This window comes from Lycium ferocissimum, chromosome 10, assembly GCF_029784015.1.
Source record: "Lycium ferocissimum isolate CSIRO_LF1 chromosome 10, AGI_CSIRO_Lferr_CH_V1, whole genome shotgun sequence".
Lineage (NCBI taxonomy): Eukaryota > Viridiplantae > Streptophyta > Magnoliopsida > Solanales > Solanaceae > Lycium > Lycium ferocissimum.
In genome coordinates this window covers 32,432,312-32,455,127 of record NC_081351.1, presented here as the reverse complement: position 1 = coordinate 32,455,127, position 22,816 = coordinate 32,432,312, and the positions used below count along the sequence as shown (strand labels likewise).

At 32.9% G+C, this 22,816-nt stretch overlaps 2 protein-coding genes, 1 non-coding gene and 1 pseudogene across 3 annotated transcripts; all 4 read left to right on the top strand.

Moving 5' to 3' along the window:
- Positions 1 to 5,121: 5,121 nt before the first annotated feature.
- Positions 5,122 to 12,665, top strand: LOC132033439 (probable pectin methyltransferase QUA2). Its single transcript, XM_059423416.1, has 9 exons — positions 5,122 to 5,555; positions 6,090 to 6,813; positions 6,906 to 7,038; positions 7,457 to 7,697; positions 8,823 to 9,048; positions 9,159 to 9,334; positions 9,444 to 9,747; positions 11,047 to 11,185; positions 12,120 to 12,665. The coding sequence occupies exons 2-9, from the start codon at positions 6,098 to 6,100 to the stop codon at positions 12,273 to 12,275; spliced, it is 2,091 nt and encodes a 696-aa protein (XP_059279399.1). The 5' UTR covers positions 5,122 to 5,555; positions 6,090 to 6,097; the 3' UTR covers positions 12,276 to 12,665.
- Positions 12,666 to 18,225: 5,560 nt separating this feature from the next.
- On the top strand, positions 18,226 to 18,312 carry TRNAY-GUA (transfer RNA tyrosine (anticodon GUA)). Its single transcript is given in 2 exon segments — positions 18,226 to 18,262; positions 18,277 to 18,312. It is a non-coding gene; the product is annotated as a tRNA-Tyr (tRNA).
- A 275-nt stretch (positions 18,313 to 18,587) lies between these two features.
- LOC132033437 (protein WHAT'S THIS FACTOR 1 homolog, chloroplastic-like) lies at positions 18,588 to 19,864 on the top strand. Its single transcript, XM_059423414.1, has one exon. The coding sequence runs from the start codon at positions 18,659 to 18,661 to the stop codon at positions 19,862 to 19,864; it is 1,206 nt and encodes a 401-aa protein (XP_059279397.1). The 5' UTR covers positions 18,588 to 18,658.
- Positions 19,865 to 19,977: 113 nt separating this feature from the next.
- LOC132033438 (protein WHAT'S THIS FACTOR 1 homolog, chloroplastic-like) lies at positions 19,978 to 21,053 on the top strand (annotated as a pseudogene).
- The last annotated feature ends 1,763 nt before the right edge of the window (positions 21,054 to 22,816 follow it).

The following is a 22,816-nucleotide window of genomic DNA, read 5'->3' as shown; positions in this document are numbered from 1 at the left end:
CGTAATGTGCTTATATATCAAAGCACATCCTCTAGCTCTTAAAGGGTCAAGAAGAGTCTCTTCTCGCGCCGTCGTCATTGCTCGCTCGGATTCGGCCAAATGATTTGATTGATAGTCTTTTTGGACCAAATTTTCCATTTAATTTCCTTATCCTAATATTAATTAATGGACGCGAACGGTCACAACCAACCAAACGGTCACCTTCTTCCCAGAAGAGGTGCCTTTGTGCCTCTTCAATGGCTATAAATTTTTTCAGCTTCGCCTCATTTTACTTACTTACAGAAAACTGCAAATTTCTATCTCTCTGGAAAAAAAAAACATAATCTTTTCATCTCCTCTTCTGTGCATAATTTTTCAAAGATAAAACAGGAAGTGTATCGTGTGATTACTACCGTTAGTTGAATTCGCTGAAATTCTGCAATTTCCATTGCTGGTATTGCAGAATAGAATCTCGTTCTATCCTGAGAAGAATTAATCCAAAACTTTGGCAACTGTGAGGGCATTAAATTCTTTAAGGAAACACAGTTTATTGTGAGCTCAAAATTAATTTTCTGTTCTTTTAGTTTTTGGTTACAAGTTCTATTTTGATTACAGAAATTACAAGTCTTTCACCCTATTGCATGTAAAATTAAGGATGAGGTTGAAGTTGTGAAACAATGAGTAATTGTGAGAAAATAAAAAAAAAATGCAAGTCTCAAATTTATTCTTTACAAAGGAGAATATTATTTTATTGAAGGAAGCCGTTCTTAATGATAGAGCTTTGGACTTAATAAATAATCTAGAGTTTGTTCAAGTTATACGATGTTGTCGAATTGATGTATTCTGGAGGAGACAAGTCGAGATTGTCACTACTGAATTGGTGCAAATTCAACCACAGTGAAGTTAAATCACCTTAAAGACAGCGAAATATTCGCGCCTCACTCCGAAGTATTTTTATTCTTCATTCTATTTTTTCAATTAGAACTGTATTGTTCCGACAAACATTAATGTCTCCTTCGGGTCAGTGACTGAGACACCCTAATACAAGGGGCGTCAACTGTCAACTTTTCTTCATAATAGATAAAAAATATGGCGCTATTTGAATTAACGCAAGACAAACTTCAAATTGACATATAAAGTAAAGTTTTGGAAACTTTAGTATACATGCAAATTACATACAAATTGCTTTTTCATAATAGGCCAATATCGTTTAGACGTTAACAGTGTAAGTTATATGTATACTAGCATTCGGAATCTGATGTGATATCTTTTACGTCTTTAATGGAGACGTAATAGCATTCAAATGAGCTAGGGACTTCATTTGATTGGCAATCAGAGTTGTTGCGACCACCATTGAGTCGGTCCATAAATACAAGTACACGTGTACAACCACAATGGTCCATGCCCTTGACACTTGAGATCGTCTACCCTCTCTTATTTTTCTTCCTCCTTTCAATATAATGCCACAAATAATTTTGTTGCAATTTCAAAAATTTCCTCGTTTCTTTTGGGGCTTATTCTTTAATAGATAATTTTATGAATTCTTTATCCGTATACTTTCTATAGAATATACTCAATTAAATAATCAACTACGACTTAATCTCAAATTAATTAAGATCATATGTGAGATCATATCAACTATAAACAATTTGAATTCATTTTCGTGTTATTAGTGTCCATTTCACTTCAATACTAGTTGTCTTTTAAGGAAAATTACGGGTTTTCATACTAATCATCATAGGAACATAACTGTCTTAATTCAAGTTTTTTCTTTTAACATTTTGAAGGCAAGGTGGGTGGCTAGCATAGAGAAAAAGAAAAAAGACATAGTAATAATTATTGTAAAAATTATTGTACCTCTACAATATAAAGTACTACTAGTAACTCTGCTGGTACTCTACCTTGAACAATCTCTATTGTTGTTTTTTTTGTTGGAACGACAACAAAAGTTTTTCACTTTTTCTTATGTTTCCTTTTCTTCATTATTCCCTCAATTAGAGGAAACTTATGGACCAGTGCTAGCATAGATTTGGAGAACTTTGTCGGCCAATCAATTTTGAACTAATTCCATCGTAAATCATACGTGATTCTATCTGTCATTTTAAAAGAGAATTTTCTTATTACTTAATACATAGTTACTAGCAGTGATTAAGTACGACAAAAGACAATCTTGTGAATGAAAGAACCATTTTTCTAATACACTGGTTCCTGCTTTACTCTTTTAATTTAAATGCCTTAATTGTTTAACTGTGTAATTTGACATAGATGAACCTACTATGTAATTTATAGGTTCACAAAAGACAAGTAAATATATATATGATTGTGACTCAGTTAATATATATATATGATTGTGACTCAGTTACTTTGCATATTAATTTGAGATTGCTATACTAATTCATAAACTTAAACTTTTGAATCCGCCTTTATATAATTCAGTTCACTAACATATCAATCATTCCCTTCAAATATAAAGACCTCCTAATCTGAAAACTAACTCCCTAATTGAAACTCGTGATTTGTTCATAAAAATAATAATTATCTTACCGAAACTCAACCACTAGTCGATAACCTCGTACATGTACTTGAGGTCATTTGGTTTGTGATTGAGTTACGGCATATGTTTATACATAGATTATAGTACGATAAATAACATTTGCTAAACTAGTCGTATCCAATGAACGGTATACATACTACATTAATTTTCTTCTTGGGACCTTTTTGGGGTTGATATGAAATCATAACTCAAGCACGAAACATATCCAAAATCCATCAATTTTCTTCTTTATTTTTTTGGGGTGAAATGAAATCATAATTCATACACAGTGAAATACTCCCTCCGTCCCATATTACTTAGCCACATTACTAAAAATATATGTCTCAAATTATTTATTCATTTACAAAATCAAGATAAAATTAATTAAATTTTTTTCATCTTACCCGTAGTATTAAATGTTCTTGAACATAGTCAATATTAATTAGAATGTATTTATTGGAGAGAGATAGAAATAAAGTAGTAAAATACATAGGAATGTGCAAAAAAAAAAAGTGTCAAGTAATATGGGACGGTGGAGTATATCCAAATTGAGGAAAGATACAAAAGGGCCAGACAAGCGCGGCTAGGATTCACGGATATAGTTGTACAGGAATAAATAGCAGTAGTAAAGCAGTAGTTAAAGTGCAAATTTTTATAGTACAAGATTTTTTGATCTGCCTACCTATCAAAGGATAGGAATTTGTATTTACTAAAAAGTGTCTGCCGTTATTTATTATCTTCTCGAATTTCACATTATTGTGTGGAGCCTAATGTGCCTCCCTCCATCTCCATCTCCATCTCCATGTCTAATCCTGTTTTCATATACTAGCTAGCTACATTTACTAATGTCGACTAACTCATATGCTTACCGAATAAATTTACTGAAGGAGGTAAAGTATTTTTCACCTATAGATTTTTTATTCTTAAAATTCGAAGTCAAAATCTCTAATTAACTGTGGAAGGATATTAATCATCCTCGCTATTTGTCCATCCCAATTTATGTTCCACATTTCAAGTTTTGAGAATTAAACGAGGTTTGCTTTAACCGCAATATTTTGATATGTCTTTCAAATATTTTGGATTGTTAATTATTGTGACTTAGTAGTAATTTTTACATAGTTCAAAATACGTGAATTTTATTTCAAAAAATTTAAAGATTCTTTGTTCAAATTTATGATCAAAATTAAAAAATTTGACTCTCGAAATTCGAAGAGCGCCACATAAATCGGGACAAAAGAAGTACCACTATCTTTATGGAAACAAATAGAATTAAATATTTCACTATAAAAATACTATTAGATGATTTAGTTTTTGAAAATTAGAAAGTTTTAATCATTCAATTATCTAGTGGGCAAAAATGTGTTCCGTGTAACAAAACAACCGTAATGGACAACAAACTCAAATAGGTAGGCATTAAAACTGGACCACAACTTAAGACTCCTTATAGTAGTTTTTTCTTTTATGGTGATAATTTTACCAATTAATGTCATATGATTTTTAATACCACTGTATCCAATTGGTCAATTCTACTCGGCTACTTCCATGTTATTTATGCATAAGTTATAAAATTAAAAAAAAAAAACGGATGGTTAAGTAAAGATAATAGGGCGCTGCAAATCCGGCGCAAGTTGTTATCAGAATCCAGATCTACTATTAAATTCTCACATCCCCAAAAGTCCTCTGAAAGAGATATATCTATTAATTATAGGATACAAATTATACGACTTTACATATTATAAGTGTAATTTAATCTGTGTTGCAGATTAGTTACCAGTTTTAACATTTTACATATTACTCCCTTTATCTCATTTTAACTGACGCTTTAGCTTAAAATAATTATCTCAAAATAAAGTGTTATTTTAGAAATTTAAGACTAATATTAGTAATTGTTTCTAATTATACCAAGTAGTCCTTTTAATGTTGCTCAATTTTCAAAAAACATCTAGTAATAACAAGAAGACTCTAAGTGTAATCCCACAACTATCTCTTAGTAATTTTTTTTTGTTAATGGATGTGAAAAGAGCAAAAACAACAATTAAAATGGGACCGAGGAGCAGTAATTATTAACAAGAATTTAAATATAATAACTCCCTCCGTTCACTTTTAATTATCCATTATGGACTTTGCATACCTTTTAAGAAATAATAAATGAAGTAGATATTTTATCATAATATCCATATTAATTAGTGTATAATTTCTTAGTGAAATTGAAAAATAATTTGGAATGAGTAATTAATGCTAAGAGTAAAACAAGGAAAGTGGATAAATAAAATAAAAATCTATTTTTAAAATAATGAACAAGTAAAAGTAAACGGAATGAGTAATTCATAAAACTCATACTAATAGTAATAAGGGATAATAATTGATCTAATGGTCTTCAACCACCAGAAATTCTTCGAATAAGGACGACGAGTAAGTGAGTGATATGCAATAGAGTCGGTTCCTTCTTTCTTGTGTCACTTTCTACTAATCTTTAAATAGTTAAGCATTACAGTTGTGTTTGAACTCTAGCTACTTAATACTTACTCTGCTTGACCTTATGTCATTATTAGTACAGCTAATCTCTCTTTACCTTAACTACTCTGTTGAAATGTGTATGCCTCTTTGAGAACACACAGCTTCTTCATTAATTATTTTATTGATTAAAAAATTAATTATTTTATTAGTATAATTTATTGGTTATGTCTACATGTATATGTACACTGTTTTCCTGTACTCATTTGCAAGAAAGAATAGATTGAAAGAGTGTTTTTTTTTTTTTTTTTTTTTTCTCTTTTTCACGGGTGAGCAAAACTGTAGTGATTGGATCCATACTTCAACTACATTATATTCTCAATGTACCCTCTCTCTCTATATATATTTTTATTTCTCTCTCTCTCTCTCTATATACAATTTAAAGCCAATTCTTGAATTTGTTTGAATGTGAGAGTGGGAGCTGAAATTCAGGTAGAACAAGACAATTCTTGATTTGTGGGAAATTTTGTGAAAGTTGAAGGCTTTTTTGCTATTAAGAAACTGGGCTTCATCTATTTTTGTCATTGAGGTATTCAAAACCTTTCTTTTTTTGTAAATTGCAACTACTTTGGTCTGTGGTTTCTGGGTTTTTTTCTTGGTGGGTTTTGGAAAAAGATTCCATTTTTGTCTTCTACTTATTGAATTGATCTAAAATAGGAAATGGGGTGTTTTTTTTTTAAAAAAAAATTGTTTATGTGTTTGTGTAGTACACTGAACTGACTTTACTTCCATTTTTACTCAACTAAATCTCTGCTTTTACTTGGTTGATAAGGAAAGAACTTGTTCACACACCTATACTGGCTTTGTTTGTTGTTTAGTTTAATGTATCTGCTTTTGTTTCAACTGTTTCTTGAACATCACCAGGTGGATTATAGCATTTGATTGTTTTGTTAATGATACTGTTGTGAAGTTCATTTGGGGGTCCATGGATCTAGTAGGAAAAGTGTGATTTGATCTTGTTCCTAGAGATAGAGTTTATTTATTCATGTTATTGTTTATTTAAGTATATAAAGTTTTGTTCTTGGTATATCTTGTGTAATTTGTTCTGCTTGGGGTTTATCAGGTTGGAACATGTCAAGGCCACTCCATAGAGGTTCAGGTGGGGGGAGGTTATCAGTTAATGGCCCTGATTTCTGGGATGACTCTCAGATGAAAGATAAAATAGAAAAGGAAGATTTGGAGCGAAATCGCTCAGCTAGTGATCAGACTTATTTGTCAACAAAATTCCTTTTCAGGATTCTGTTTCCAGATAATTCTCCTTCAAAACATAATTTGGGTGAAAATGGTTTACTTTCTGATCCATTTAGCCCTGGAACAGGTCGTAATCGACTTAAGTACGCTTTGCTTTTGATCAGGCTGAGTTTAGTTGTCATAATAGTTCTTGCTCTTACCGGATCCTTTTGGTGGACAATGTCGATAACCTCCTCATCAAGAGGTCAAATATACCATGGATACAGGCAGCTTCAGGAGCAAGTAGTATCGGATTTGAAGGACATAGGAAAGCTGTCTCTTGGTGCAACAAATGTGAAGGATATCGAATACTGTCCTTCTGAATCTGAGAACTTTGTTCCATGTTTCAATGTGTCGGAAAATCTTGATTTGGGCCTTACTAAGGGTGAGGAGGTTGACCGCTACTGTGGACCTGGTTCAAGACAGAATTGCTTGGTACTTCCCCCTGTTAATTACAAGATTCCTCTTAGGTGGCCTACCGGTAGGGACGTCATTTGGCATGCAAATGTTAATATTACTGCACAAGAGGTACTCTCCTCTGGCAGTTTGACAAAAAGGTGAGTGCAAAATGGTAGTCTTTTTCTTGCTTAACTATGATTGTATTATCTGCTCTTGTGCTTATTTTTCTCCTCATTTCACGCAATGATAGGTTGATGATGTTGGAGGAAGAGCAGATTTCCTTTCGTTCAGACTCTGCCATGTTTGACAGCATTGAAGACTACTCACATCAAATAGCAGAAATGATTGGGCTACGAAATGAATCAAACTTTGTACAAGCTGGAGTAAGTGGATTCTAATGGTTGGTCCTGGTTTCTGGTTCATCCTTGTATTCAGAATTCCTTATCATATTGTGCTACTTGATTTTAAAAAAAAAACTATCTTGTGCTAAAATTCCATTGACCAGTGAACAATTGCTTCCCTTGCTTTGCTTACTACATACATATCTGGATAGTATACTTATATTTTATTTTCGTATAGTTTCGCTGTAGTCGTTAAGAAAGCTTCGATAACATCTGGATCTTATTCGTGTAGTTTGTCATGAAATCCTTTTCATTTTTCTCCATCATTTGTTCTCATATTGAATTTTCGTTTAAATTTCTCTTCGGCTCTTGAAGGAGTGCTTTCTATCACATTTGGAAATATTAGTTCTATTTTCCTTTTTGTCTAGTGCCATTAAAGTTGCTCCTGCTTCCTTTTCAGGTCCGAACTATCTTGGATATTGGATGTGGTTATGGCAGTTTTGGGGCACATCTCTTTTCTAGCCAATTATTGACCATGTGTGTTGCAAATTATGAAGCTTCAGGCAGTCAAGTTCAGCTAACACTTGAAAGAGGTCTTCCCGCAGTGATTGGATCATTTAATTCAAAGCAGTTGCCTTATCCATCTCTTTCCTTTGATATGATACATTGTGCAGAATGTCATGTTGACTGGGATCAGAAAGGTACTCTTCATAAGCCAGTTGGAGAAAATGACAATTTCAGTAATTTACCATTTTTGTTTTAAGATGCATACATAAATATGTACTTTGTTAATATTCTTAATTCTTGTTAGCTGGATAATTTCGGATAGCGCTTTTTTAATAGTAGAGTTCAAAGTGTGGGTAGAACCTCATTTAGGTCTCACTTTGATATAAATTGCTAAGCGAGTGATGTTTCATAATTCATGCATGCCATTAGGAACATAGAAGAAGTTTCTATAAATGCATCAGAGGATTTGTAATTGAAATAAGTGAAAACTTGATAAGTAGTGTTTTCTCAACCGGAGTATGCTCCTATACTTATATTATTTATATAAGTTGTGATGCAGTTCCAAAACCAATCCATTCAACCTTCAAAAATCACAGCTTAATTGTTCATATACATATTTCTATTTGGTTTCCCTGCTCCTCCACTGAAGAAAAGGGATCTGACAAAAGTTCATAGGCATCGGCTATTTAAAAAGTAATCTTGATGTCCAGTATATTTCTCATACTGCTATTTGTAACAAAAGTTCAGGAAGAATCAAGTTTATATGGATTCTTTCTAATGTTACATCACATTTTCACTGAAGAATAACGAATCTTGGGGGAGGCCTTGCCTTTGGTGCTTCCTCTTAAGTGGTTGTTTCTTTTTTATGACCGTGGTGCCGGATCAACTTGCGTGTACCTCGACTATTCCACTATGTACCTGCTACCTCCCAACACAGATACCGTGTAAGTCTGCGGCCAAGGCTTAGGTTGATGGGAAGAATTGAAATCACCTAGCGTTTTTTGCTCGGCTGGATTTGAACTCGAGACCTCATGGTTCTTCTCCCCACTTCATTAACCACCAGTCCATACCCTTGGGTGCAACACTTCTCTTTCCTTTTAGGAACTCCTATTACGTATGAGCAAACCATTTAGAGTCTCTGTGATTCTGCACTGTACTAGTTAGTAGCTTCATAAAGTTTCTTCGCACTGCGACGCTTTTCGTAAGTTCACCATTATTATAATGCTGTTTTGGCTCTCGAATCTACTTCTATAACTAATGTAAAATGTAAATCTTTCATATTTATTTGTTACCTTAATAAAATATGAATTCTGGTGCAGATGGTATTCTTCTTGTTGAAGTTGATCGATTATTAAGGCCTGGTGGATATTTTGTCTGGACTTCAACTGTTACGAATACTCAGCGCTCAGTCCGCAACAAAAAGAACCTGAAAAAATGGAACTTTGTCCGGAATTTTGCTGAAAGTATGTGCTGGGAACTGTTGGCACAACAAGACGAAACTGTTGTATGGAAAAAGACAAGTTTAAAGAAATGTTACGTTGCAAGGTGTGCAGACCTCGTCCACAAATCTTCGTTTTGATTTGTCGTTTCCTGACCCGCAATAGGTACATGTGAGCAATGTTTGTGTGACTAAGAAGAGTTGCTTCTATTTACAGGAGACCAGGTGTTGGGCCTTCTCTTTGCAGTAAAGGACAGGACATTGAGTCCCCCTATTATCGACCACTACAAGCATGCATTGCTGGAACTCAAAGCCGCCGGTGGATTCCTATTGAAGAAAGGACAAAATGGCCTTCTAGGGCAAAATTGAACTCCAGCGAACTTAAGATTCATGGTAATGGGCTATCCTCATTTTCAAAAGTTTTAAATGTGTAGCACTCTGTTACATGTTGTTATTTTAGTTTCCTCTGAACATCTAATGATAGCGCTCTTTGTGTTATTAGGTTTGCCATCTGAAGCTCTTGCTGAGGATTCCCTTAACTGGAATTCAGCAGTTAACAATTATTGGTCACTTCTTTCACCTTTAATATTTTCCGATCACCCAAAGCGACCTGGTGATGATGACCCTTCTCCTCCCTATAATATGCTTAGAAATGTGTTGGACATGAATGCCCATTTTGGTGGTCTGAATGCTGCTCTACTGGATGCTAAAACGTCAGCGTGGGTCATGAATGTGATTCCCACTAGTGGGCCTAACTATCTTCCCCTAATTCTCGACAGGGGATTTGTTGGTGTTTTGCATGATTGGTAAATTTTCTCTCTTTCTCTAGTGAAGAAATGCACTTGATAAATATCAGCTCTTAATACATGCAACATTTGCTAGTTTACATGATATAGAGAATGCTAGATGCATAAATCTGTCAGTAAATTGAATTTGGATGATAGCTTCCGATCGCCCTTAACTCTAATGATTCCTAATAATTGTTGTACCCCACAACTCACAAGTCATGTTATTTGGTTGACCAATACTATCTCGAACTTGGAACTACCATATCACTATTAAGCCGACATTCATCCATTCCTTTCAACATTGATCATTCCCTTATAGTCGTTACCATTTTTCACTATTCGGTGGTTCCGCGATCTATTCAGTCGTAACTAGGTTCAACGACTAGGTTTCCTTCACCAAGGCACCATCTTCTTCGAAGTTTCTTTGCCCCTATTTACATGAGGTAATCTTTTAGCTTTTTTTAGACACTTAAACTTTGGAGAAGGTTTATGCTAATTAATAGTAACTCACTTTTTGTGATTGAGATGAAGAGGGAGCATGTATCATAATAAAGAACAAAGTACTGATAACTGAGTAACATGTTTGCCAGTCTAAATTCTAGCACTTTATTAACTTCTTGGAGTTCTATTTTATCCACTCAAAGGAACTTGTAGGTACTGGTTTTTGCTTGACAATAAAAAACATGGTGCTAGTTAGTTTTGGTTTGGGGTATCTTTAGTAACTGCCGAAGATACAAAATCGGGTGGGGAGTTAATGAGGTGATAGTTAATTAGACAGCATTGTCATGCACTTCATGCTTGCTAAAAATGTCTTTTCTATGACCACATGTGTAATTTGGAGGCTAAAATAGTTAGTCTTCAAAGAATTGCAGGTGGACAGCGCTTGCGACATAGCTTTTTCTCTACTTGGAGTTATATTGTTTCAAGTTTCAGGGGAAATTCTGTCTATATGAATATCGTTTCAAAACAGTGAAATGATGTAGAAAGCAGGAAAATACTCTTTTTTCCACTTCTATTTCTGGTGTTAAGAGAGAATACCACATGGTATAAATAGTTGGCGAGAATGATACATGCTTTTAGATGACTCATGTTCACACACATCAACAAACTTCTCAGTTTTTTGACATCAACTTGGTTTTCAGCAGATTTTTGACTTATAAAATGAAAGTTGGTTGCATGTCACATAAAATCAGTTCATCTTGATTCATAAACTTCATCAAAGCGACTTCTTTGTATTTGTTTTTTTTTTTTTTTTTTTTTTTTTTTTTTTTGGGGGGTGGATTATGTGACTAATCTTGCTTGCTATTTCCTTTGCAGGTGTGAGGCATTTCCAACATATCCAAGAACTTATGATCTGGTGCATGCTAATGGACTTCTGTCACTGGAATTTGGCCAACATAGCAGATGTCCGATGTTTGATCTGTTTATTGAGATAGATCGTGTTCTTCGTCCAGAGGTATGTATTTTTGTTTCTGTACTTTGCTAGTCCTCATTTTGTAATCATGCAGCAGTTAGATGGACTTCTTGATAGTCAACAAGTAGTGACTTTTCAAGCTCTAATGGCTATAATGGTGCAATAAGATTACAATTAAGATAGCTCTATTATGATTCATCCACTTACTTTTACAAGCAACCAAAGTGTCTCGGTATCAGAGGTTTTTAAAGTCTTAGTGGGATTGGGGTTGCAAAAGGAGTTTGTGATTGTTCTGCTCTCCACTCCCATTAGTGTATCCTACACTGAGAAGTCCTTTTCTTAGCTAGAGGGTCACTGAAGTGGGCTCCATAAGTAGCATGTGGTCTGGTGCTGCATCATATAGTGCCCCCCAAATAGCTCTATATTTCTTTCTTTCTTAGTTTACCCTTTTCCAATCACTAGTTTTTTCCCTTTTTTCCTGCGTCCCTTATTTTAATAGAAGACTTAACCTAAATAGCCGTCCACCCAACCCCGTTTAAACTATAAATAGCCAGCGGTTGTGTAATATACGTATAATCCATATATTATATATAATATATGTATAATCAGTGCATTAGGAAAGGCAAACAAAGAATCCGGCCAGTTACTTGTGTAAAGATCCATTTTTATAAGCATCCTTTTTTCCTCCCACTACTTAGAATGAGGTTGTACAGGTTATTATGGTTTATATTCGCGTTTTGCGACCTGAACACTATGCCCTACTTATGGGATATCTATTATTTCTACCTCAACATGCCATTTACCCTTTGATCTTGTACGCCAAAACCCCGACACCCACTTTCAGCCATTGTTAATATACCTGAAAGCTGAGTAACATCAACACACCCTTGTGCATGCATGCTCATTTCAGCTAGCTGTTATCTCTTGACTGAGCTTCTCTTTGTCACTTTTGCTAACCGCTATTTGCATGTTGCAGGGCTGGGTGATTATACGTGATACTGTCCCTCTTATTGAGTTAGCAAGGGCTCATGCAGCACGGTTGAAATGGGACGCGAGAGTTGTAGAGGTAGAAAGCAGTGATGAGAAGCTACTAATTTGCCAGAAACCATTTTCAAGAAGACAAGCAAGCTAAAAGTTGGTGGGGATCTCAAGGTTGTAGATGATAATACTAATTTGTTTTGTTGGATCATATTATTAAACAGCATACATTTCACACAGAAGGCCGGAAACGAAATTTTGGACAGTCAGAAAAGCAAGAGAGAGCAAGAAGAGAAGAAAAGAAATGGTTCTGCAAAGGACCAACCAGAACACTCCTATGTAGCCGTAAGGAGTACATAGGGCCATGTAATTACACATTTGGGGCACAGTGCAAATGGGAATTGTTTAGAGGCTATAGTTTTTTCCTTGTGATGTCTCATTATTACTACACAACCATATGTTGATTGAAATTGTGAAGTTATTATAGAATAAGGGCAATCCTAGCTGCTGCTGTAGCATATCAAGTGTTTTGGCTTTGACTCTATTTCCCTGCACTTCTTCTCCTTTTTGATAGATTATTCTCAATTCTTAATACTCTCTGCCAAGTGGTTCCAGTTCATTATCGACAAAGTTCTAACTTTGGGCATTATGGGTGTGTGGTATATATTCAATCTTCTCTAATGAAAGGGAAAACAAGGGACATTTAACGCTAATTGTCTCCACTTTACCTTCCAATACACCATACCTTACCCCCACCCCCATAGATCCACTCACACCTTATCCAACCCTCGTAGCGTCTGACTAGGTTATATACAAGTGTTTTTGGGAGGATTTTCTCTTCATGCCAAACACCAAAAAATAAGTGAGAAAATCGCTTATTGTTTTGAAAAATATTTTTCGTGAAAAATATTATTCTTCGTACAAAACAAACCTGTGTCTGTACTTTGATTAGTTGTTAAAGGATTGTGGAGATGTATGATGCCTGCCATCACTCCACAACCACAATCGAAATCACCAGTCACCTCCACCAATAACTACTACCTTTATCTAACAACTACCATTGTCAACCACTTCCATTACTAGTTACTGAGTCCGGATCCAAAATGGCTTGTTTTTTAAACTAATAGTCCAAAATAGAATGTCTTTTTTTTTTTTTATACCAAAATGGGTATTTCGTTGGTTATCCAACGAAATACCTATGATTACTGTTCCGGTCCGATAGGGAAAGTTACATTTCGCTACACTTGTGAGCGAAATGTAACAAATAATATATTTTTTTTTTGTATTTCGTTGGACTACCAACGAAATAGGACAATTTTTTTTTTTTTTTTTTTTTGTATTTAGTTGGTAAAAAACGAATTTAATTTTTTTTTTTTTTTGGTATTTCGTTGGACTACCAACGAAATAGGATAAATTTTTTTTTTTTTTTTTTTTTTTTTTTTGTATTTCGTTGGTAAAATTTAATTTTTTTTTTGATTTCGTTCATACAAAAACGAAATATGAAAATATAATTTTTTTTTTTTTTTGTATTTCGTTGGTAGTCCAACGAAATGGGATAATTTTTTTTTTTTGTAATTCGTTTATAAAAAAACGAAATAATTTTTTTTTTTATTTCGTCGGTATATGAACGAAATAGGATAAAACATTTTTCTCCCCAACGTCTTACAAAATATTTTTCTCCCCAACGTTTTAAAGCATATATTTTGAAATAAATATTTTAACACATGCAATAATTAATAAATCAATAAATCTTTTCTTTGCAACCAACACTTAGTGTTTTTTCCATACTTTGACTAACGATTAGTCGTGTGTCAAGACTCCGAAACGTCAATATTTTATATAGTTTTTCTACATACTATAATATAGGCTCAATACATTAAGAATACGTAAACGTTCGGATCGTCGTTTTAAGGGTTGAAAAGGTACCCGAAGTAAGTTTTGTTTGGAAACTTTAGGGTGTTTTATTTTTTAAGATTTTGATTTAAGCGTGTTATTTTTTAATCAAGACATAACTTTATTTTGAATATAAATCTAATTCTAAAAAATATAAGGTGAAAAACTAGTTGTAAAGTGGTCAAACTTTAGATGGTCATAAAATTTTTTTTTTTATCCTAAACGAAATACAAAAAAATAAATAAATTATATTTTCATATTTCGTTTTTGTATGAACGAAATCAAAAAAAAAAAAAAATTAAATTCGTTTTTTTAGCAACGAAATACAAAATAAAATAAAATATCCTATTTCATTGGTAGTCCAACGAAATACCAAAAAAAAAAAAAAAAAATTCGTTTTTTACCAACGAAGTACAAAAAAAAAAAAAAAAAAATTTGTCCTATTTCGTTGGATGACTAACGAAATACCCATTTTAGTATAAAAAAAAAGACATTCTATTTTGAGCTATTAGCTCAAAAAACAAGCCATTTTGGCTCCGGACTCACTAGTTACTGCGATCAACCACTTCCACCACCAGCCAATACTTCCCTATCAACTACTGGCATCACCGACCTCTATTACACTACCATCACAGCCTAGCGTGAGCAATGACCATTATATTACATACATTAAATAAACAGTTTTTACAACATCATGTACAATTGTACATCAATATGCTCCGTATTCTTTAACATATTATGAATGTAGTATTTAATTATTATTTTACATAAATTTTGTATTAACTATTTTAAATATATATATGACCTATACATATTCAAATGCTAAGAAAACATTTTTAATAAGATACCCGTGACCTTAAGAGGACATTTTTAATGATATACCCGTGACCTTAAGAGGACATTTTTGATGAGATAGTACCTCATACCCGTGACCTTAAGTTGCATTTCTACTAGTAGATGGGAGGCATTCCAATTATTATGATGTGAGTGATGATATAAAGTCACTATTAATGGATAAATGACTTTCTCATGATCTACAGTATTCAAAATGAATTTAAATAATGAGTAAGCAACAATTCTTAAAGTTGATTGATCACTAAAAGGATTTTTATAGATCGTTTGTAGAATTTGTAGTACCGCAGATTTCATAATTTAATGCTAGAAAAATTTCATTAAAAGATAAAAATCACTTGAAAAATAAGAAAACACATACAATTTTGGAAAACAACATTAAAACAGTAACAATTATGGTCTAAACATCATTATCTCAAAAATAAAAAAGAAACTGCAGGTAAGAATTAAGATAAATTGGAGAGAAGACAATTGTATCAATGAAGCGATATACTCCCCTAACCAAAAAGAATGACACGATGTGGAGCATGAGTCAAAATATGTACTAATATTTGGTGGCATTAAAGTATTAATTCTCATATTTTGTAAAGCAAAATGCAGACATCTAAAAAGCTACAAGTATATAATTCAAACTTCTATCATGAACTAAAATTATCTTTTTACCTACCAATCCAATAAGTAAATAGAGAAAAAGAGAAGGTCTGAAACAAAAGTACACTGAGGCTGTCAACTGCAAGGCAACTATCTTTTTGTAGTGCCTTTATAAATGATATTAAATTAGTTATTTAATAATTTATTTTTTATTTTTTATTTTTTATTTCTTTTTTTTTCTAATTTATTTTTTATTTCTATTGTTTAATTTCTTTTTTATTTTACAGTTTAATCATTTGTATTTTTTAAAGTATATTTTTCTTTTTATGGCAAAGTATTTTTTTTTAATTTTTAATTTTATTCCGTTAATATTCTAATTTTTAATATCTCAAGAAAGAATGAGTCGCATTCTTTATTATTAAATAACTAATTTAACATCATTTATAAAGGCACATATTTTTTAAATATAAATTTTAAATTTTTTATAATTAAATTTTAGTTTTAAATTCTAATCGTGTAATTATACTTGTGCAACCAAACAACGCACTTGTAATTCATGTAATTACATTATGACAAACAATACATACAATGATTTGTAAAAATTAATTTATTCATTATTAATATTGGCTTTATATTAGTAGGGAATCAAATAGTTTTATCTTTAATCATGATTTTTCAAATATATTTTAAATATCTTCAACTTTGAAAAGATGTAATTTATTCTATGCAGTTTCTGAAATTTATAATTTATATAACAAATATAAAGGAATTTATGTCCGAATTTAGAGCTCTAGACAAAATAAAATAGAGTATTGACCCTCTAATTAACTTCTCTATATTACTTTATGGTTACATATAGCAAGACTAAATGGCAAAAAGTTTAAAGTAAGTGGGATAGTCCTTTGTTAAGCCGGACATGATCAATGTGAGTAGTATTTTTTTCTCATTTCCTACCAAACAACTTAAAATAGTTTGTACTCAACTAATAAATTAACAAGAGAAGAAACCGGACAAGAAGCAGAGCACGGATAATTGATCCACGTTAACAATTATATTTTGTATTCCCACATTTTTATTTTTTTTTTGCAATAAAAAAAATTTTTGGGGTATATTGGATAGATATACCCCTTTTGGTATATAAAATTTTGGTCATCCCCTTTTGGTAAATACCGTGTATTTTTATACCCTTTAGGCTCCGGACTCTGATGTGGAGCATGAGTCAAAATATGTACTAATATTTGGTGGCATTAAAGTATTAATTCTCATATTTTGTAAAGCAAAATGCAGATATCGAAAAAGCTACAAGTATATAATTCAAACTTCTATCATGAACTAAAATTATCTTTTTTTTAAGTAAATAGAGAAAAAAGAATCTAGAAAATTAATTTTTTTAAAACTCAATTGGTCGATTAATATTGTACTTCCTCCATTATAAAATAAATGGCTTTTACGCACTTTTGAAAAAATAAATAAATTTTTTTGTTTTAATAAAACCCATTTTTTAAAAATATATTCTCAAAATATATTGTTAGAAAGTTTTAGTTAAAAAGTTAAAGTTGGGTGACATGGACATCATAAGACATTTAAAATGATTTTTTTACATGACAATTTTAGAAAATTAATTTTTTTAAAACAAATACGGAAAGAATGGCTTTTATTAAAAATCTGAAACTTTTTTGTTTTAATAAAACCCATTTTTTAAAAATATATTCTCGAAAATTGAATATTTTAGTTAAAAAATCTAGAAAATGATTTTTTTTAAATCTGGAAAACTGTAAAGTATTTTTTTTTTTTAAAAGTGTCTTATTTTTAAAAAAATATGGATTAAGTTTAAAAAATCTGAAAAATTGATTTTTTAAAAAATCATTTTTCAAATTTTTTAATAAAATATCAAATTTTCGAGAATATATTTTAAAAAATCGGATTTTATTAAAACAAAAAAGTTTCAGATTTTTAATAAAAGACCTTTTTTTTTCAGATTTGTTTTAAAAAAAATCAATTTTCTAGATTATTTATAAAAAAATTACCACGTAGGCACCACATAGAATAAGTTAAATGTCATGTGGCGTCTATGTCACCCAATTTCAATGACTAGACTTGGTTATGTGGGAATATGTTAGAAATGAGGGGTATTTTTAAAACTTTGCTAACGGTAGGAATATATTTGGCCCCAACTTATAACGGGAGGGATATATTTGATTACTTTGAGTAAAGGAGGACAAAGTTAGCCAATAAACTAAAGTAGAGAGGTATATTTGACCCTTTTCCCTTTACTAAATTACCCCTATTTATTACTTTCTCTGTTCACTTTTACTTGTCCACTTTAGACTTTTCACGCTGTTTAGAAATAAAAAATGAAGTGCATAATTTACCAATATACCCATATAATTGGTGCATATTTTTATTGGATTTGAAAAATAATTTAAAGTGAGTAATTAATACTATGGGTAAAACAGGAAAACATAAATTGTCTTTTCTTAATATGCTAAAAGTGACAAGTAAAAGTGAAAATTTATTTTTAAAATAGTGGACAAGTAAAAGTGAACAGAGGGAGTAGATGTTTCTTGAAAATTGAACACTATTAGTAAATTTTTAATATAAGGATATAGTTGAAAACAATTACTCTTCTTATCTTAAATTCCTAAAGCAACAATTATTTTAGGACAAATTTTTCCTGCTAAACAACACTTATTTTGGGACGGAAGGAGTAATATAACAGTAAAGTATGAGACTTATAGGATAAATAATTCTCCCTGTAATATCACCAACCGACCTTAGCTCAGTTGGCAGAGCGGAAGACTGTAGTGTGTTCCATAGCAATATTTAGGTCGCTGGTTCGAATCCGGCAGGTCGGACTTTTTGTTCTTTTCATTTTCATTCTCAACTTAATCTCATCTCTCTCTCTCTCTTTTTTTTTTCCCCTTCCTAATTTCTGCGAATGAATCATCCTAAACCGTTGGCCTTATCTGACTTTTTGTCTTGTTTTTCTTTATTTTTCTCTCTTGAGCGGGCGCGCTTCCAAAACAAATTGCGTCTTAATGGGGTTAGATCTGCGTACACTCTATCCTCCCCAGACTCATATGTTGGAATTATACTAGGCCGGTTGTTGTTGTTGTGCTGTTGTAATCATCCTAAACCCTTGCCTTTCATTCTTAAACCCTTCACTCCAACACCCAAAAATCAAAAACTAACACTACACAAATGACACTTTTCCATCTCCTTTGGACCAAATCCACCACCATTTCTTCCATTTCCAAAACCTCAATTTCCCCAAATTTCCTCACTTCCCAGTTCAGACAACTTTCCACTTCTTTCCTTGTCACCAAAACCCCTAAAAAATTCCGCAAGAAACGAAAGAAAAAAGAATCCCCACGTACTAAGTTAGTTCAAACTCAACCAAACATCAACCCCCACTTCGAAAACATCCTTTTACGTGACACCCATTTCAGATTTTTAACTAAAACTAAAGAATTCCTATCCAAACAACCCCTTAATGTTCTTCGTCTTGATGATGCTGGAAAACTTCACCAACAACTTGGGTTTCCACGTGGCAGAAAAGTTGTTCGATCCCTTCAACAACACCCGAAAATATTCGAGATTTATAGGCATACTGATGGTAAGATGTGGATTGGTTTCACTGATTTTATGGAACAATTGTTAGAAGAAGAATCTTGTATAATGAATGAAATGGAAATTGATAGAGTTAATGTAGTTAGGAAATTGTTGATGATGTCGAAAGATAAAAGGATTGCTTTGAGTAAAATTTATCATAATAGACTTTTATTTGGTATACCTGAAGATTTTAGGGATAGGATAAGGAAGTACGAGGATTATTTTAAGGTTGTTGTTGAGGGAGATGGGAAAAGGGTAGTTGAGCTTGTGAATTGGGATCCTAGATTGGCGGTTAGCGCGTTGGAAAAGGAGTATATGGTTGATGAGGATAAGGTTAAGAAGGCGTTTAAGTTTCCGATAAAACATGGGAAGGCATTGGATTTGGATGAACGCGATGAAAGGAAGTTGAATTTGTTGTATACGTTGCCATTAGTTTCGCCTTATTCTGATGGGAGCAAGTTGGATTTGTGGACTGTTGAGGCGGAGAAGTTTAGGGTTGGATTGATTCATGAGTTCTTGAGCTTGACGTTGGAGAAGAGAGCTTATATACATAACATTGTGGAGTTTAAGGAGGAGTTTTGTCTTACGAAGCATACTTATCAGATGTTGTTGAAACAGCCTCGGACGTTTTACTTGGCTGGTACGGAAATGAATTGGTCGGTTTTTCTAAAGGATGCTTACGGGGAAGACGGGGTTTTGCTAAATAAGGATCCACAGGTGCTCTTCAATGAGAAACTTTATAGATATGCAGACATGAAAGGTATTGACGCTGACAATGATGTCTATGAGACATGAAAGGTTGAATTAACTTTTACTTTTTGTGTAAATTACGGTGATGATGGAGCTTCATAGAGCAGAATTTGAACCAAGAACAATTGTTGGATGAGGAAGGTAAAATAACGAATGAAATGGAAAGTGATAGAGTTAATGTAGTTAGGAAATTGTTAATGATGTCAAATGAAAAGAGGATTCCTTTTGAGTAAAATTTATCATAATAGACTTTTATTTGGTATACCTGAAGATTTTAGAGATAGGACAGGTAAGTACGAGGATTATTTTAATGTTGTTGTTGAGGGAGATGGGAAAAGAGTAGTTGAGCTTGTAAATTGGGATCCTACATTGGCAGTTAGCGCATTAGAGAAAGAGTATATGGTTGATGAGGATAAGGTGAAGAAGGCGTTTAAGTTTCCGATAAAACATGGGAAGGCATTGGATTTGGATGAACGCGATGAAAGGAAGTTGAATTTGTTGTATATGTTGCCATTAGTTTCGCCTTATTCTGATGGGGGTAAGTTGGATTTGTGGACTGTGGAGGCAGAGAAGTTAGGGTTGGATTGATTCACGAGTTTTTAAGCTTGACGTTGAAGAAGAGAGCTTATATGCATAACATTGTGGAGTTCAAGGAGGAATTTTGTCTTACTAAGCATACTTATCAGATGCTGTTGAAACAGCCCCGGACGTTTTATTTGGCTGGTACAGAAATGAATTGGTCTGTTTTTCTAAAGGATGCTTATGGGGAAGACGGAGTTTTGCTAAATAAGGATCCACAGGTGATGTTCAATGAGAAGCTTTATACATATGCAGACATGAAAGTGTTTGGAGCCAAGCAGTGATGTCTATGAGACATGAAAGTTTTAATTAACTTTTACTTCTTGTGTAACTTATGGTGATGATGGAGCTTCATTGAGCAGAAATTGTGATGGACGACTTCTACCGATCAAAACAACATAATACTTGAGATATCTGGAGTTGTTTCGAACTCTTATACCATTTTCCTGCTGCCTATTCCTTTCAGCTCTAAATTGTAACGCTGCCTGCACTCTTATCATTTCCAAAATGTAGAGCACTATTGCATTCACAATGTAAAAATTACTTATTAGAAGATATACAATGTAGAAAACTATTGCATTTCATTGTATAATGTAATATTCGGTGTTCTACTATTATTTGAGAAGTTTGAATGACTATTCTAAGTTTAGTTTAACCATGTCTCCATGAGTAAAATCTCTTTTAGTTCTCTCCTTCTACATGAAAGTTACAATCTTGCATTGTCCTGCTTCCTAGTACAATTGATCATGTATGTATTGTTCATTCAATTGTGATATCTTCATTTACTATGAGCCTGTTTTGGATGGGCTTTGCTTATGACTTATAAGCCAAAAGCCATAGGTTTCTACTTTTGCTTGGCTTAAAAACAAGTGCTTAAAAGCTATTTTGGCTTAAAAGCAATTAAAATAAGCCAATCCAAACAGGCTATATCTCTATTTTCACTTTGGTTCTTTCTTAGCTAGGATGGTGGTCTGAGCTGGTATAATATGCATATTTTGTGAAGACAAGGGTAAATTATGGTATAATATACATTGCACTCATCTGAAAAAAGAATTGTCATTGAGAAATACATCAAGGGAAAATACTGTACATTGCACTCATTGCATACAAGTTGATTTTGACACTACCGTTATTTGAAGGAAGAAAAAAAGATGCAGCAAGGAATAATAGAACACTACAGTTGTGTTTATTTGGCACACTTCAGACGAATTTGGAGTGTCTAATAGGGACAAAACTAACTTTAAAGTGTCTAAATGAAAAATTTTGCCAACTTTAGGTGACGCTTATGTATTTGGCCGTACTCTATTTTCTCCAAAATGTAGAGCACTATAGCGTTCACAATGTGAAAAATTATTTATCGGAAGAAGAAATATAATGTAGAAGGCTATTGCATTTCATTGTATAAGATAGTATTCAGTAACTCTACTATTATTTGAGAAGTTTGAATAGCTGGTTCTGAATTTAGTTTAACTACGACTCCATTAGTAAATTTCTTTTAGATCCCTCTATCTTCATGAAAGTTACAACCTTGCTCAGTCCTTTTACCACTGTTTATCTTATACATTCAATTGTGATATCTTCATTTACTTCCTCTATTTTCACTTGGTTCTTTGGATAGCTATAGGGTCGGGGTCAGAGCTGATATAATATGCATATTTTGTGAAGACATGGGGTAAATTATGAATTATTAAATTAATGTTCATTGCACTCGTCTGGAATACATAACTCAATGAGAAATATATCAAGGTAAAAGAAAATTGGCCTGCCTGGAGAAAAGAAGACTGAAGCAAAGCAGACACGGAAGACTTTCCTGTTATACATCATCTGGACTATTTGGTTGGACAGGAATATTTCATTTGTGGACTATTTGGTTGGAGAGGATTAAGAGATAAGTTGAAGGAATGAAACAACACATTTCTTTTGTAAAAAATAGATGTTTGCAGAATTTATACTTTTGGTGTGAAGGTAGTATGCTAGAAGATGTCACCTTTTTGATTTTTTGGTTCTCTTTGGCTAAAGTCGTAATGGTAAACTTGTACTCCTCCTATTTTACTTTTGTAGTACCTTGTTGGTATTAAAATTACCTTACCCAAAAATATCATCTTTGATTAGGATTGGCCTTTGATGATAAGCTACCATAGACTACTGATAAAAAATAAAATAAAGAGGCTACCACGGACTAGGCTTCACCACTTTGCCTTTGCATTTAGGTGGTTCATCTATATTATATCCCTCTTTTTAAATTATCAGCACAACTAAGTATTAACTTCATTTTTACAAAGACGTCCTCCAGTGACAACCAACTTTTGTTCTTTTTGGAATTTATGTCAAGAGATCAGAGCCCTTTTTGGAATTTATGTCAAGAGATCAGAGCCCTTGTTATTGCTATGAAGCCAGAGCATATTCTTGCTAAAGATG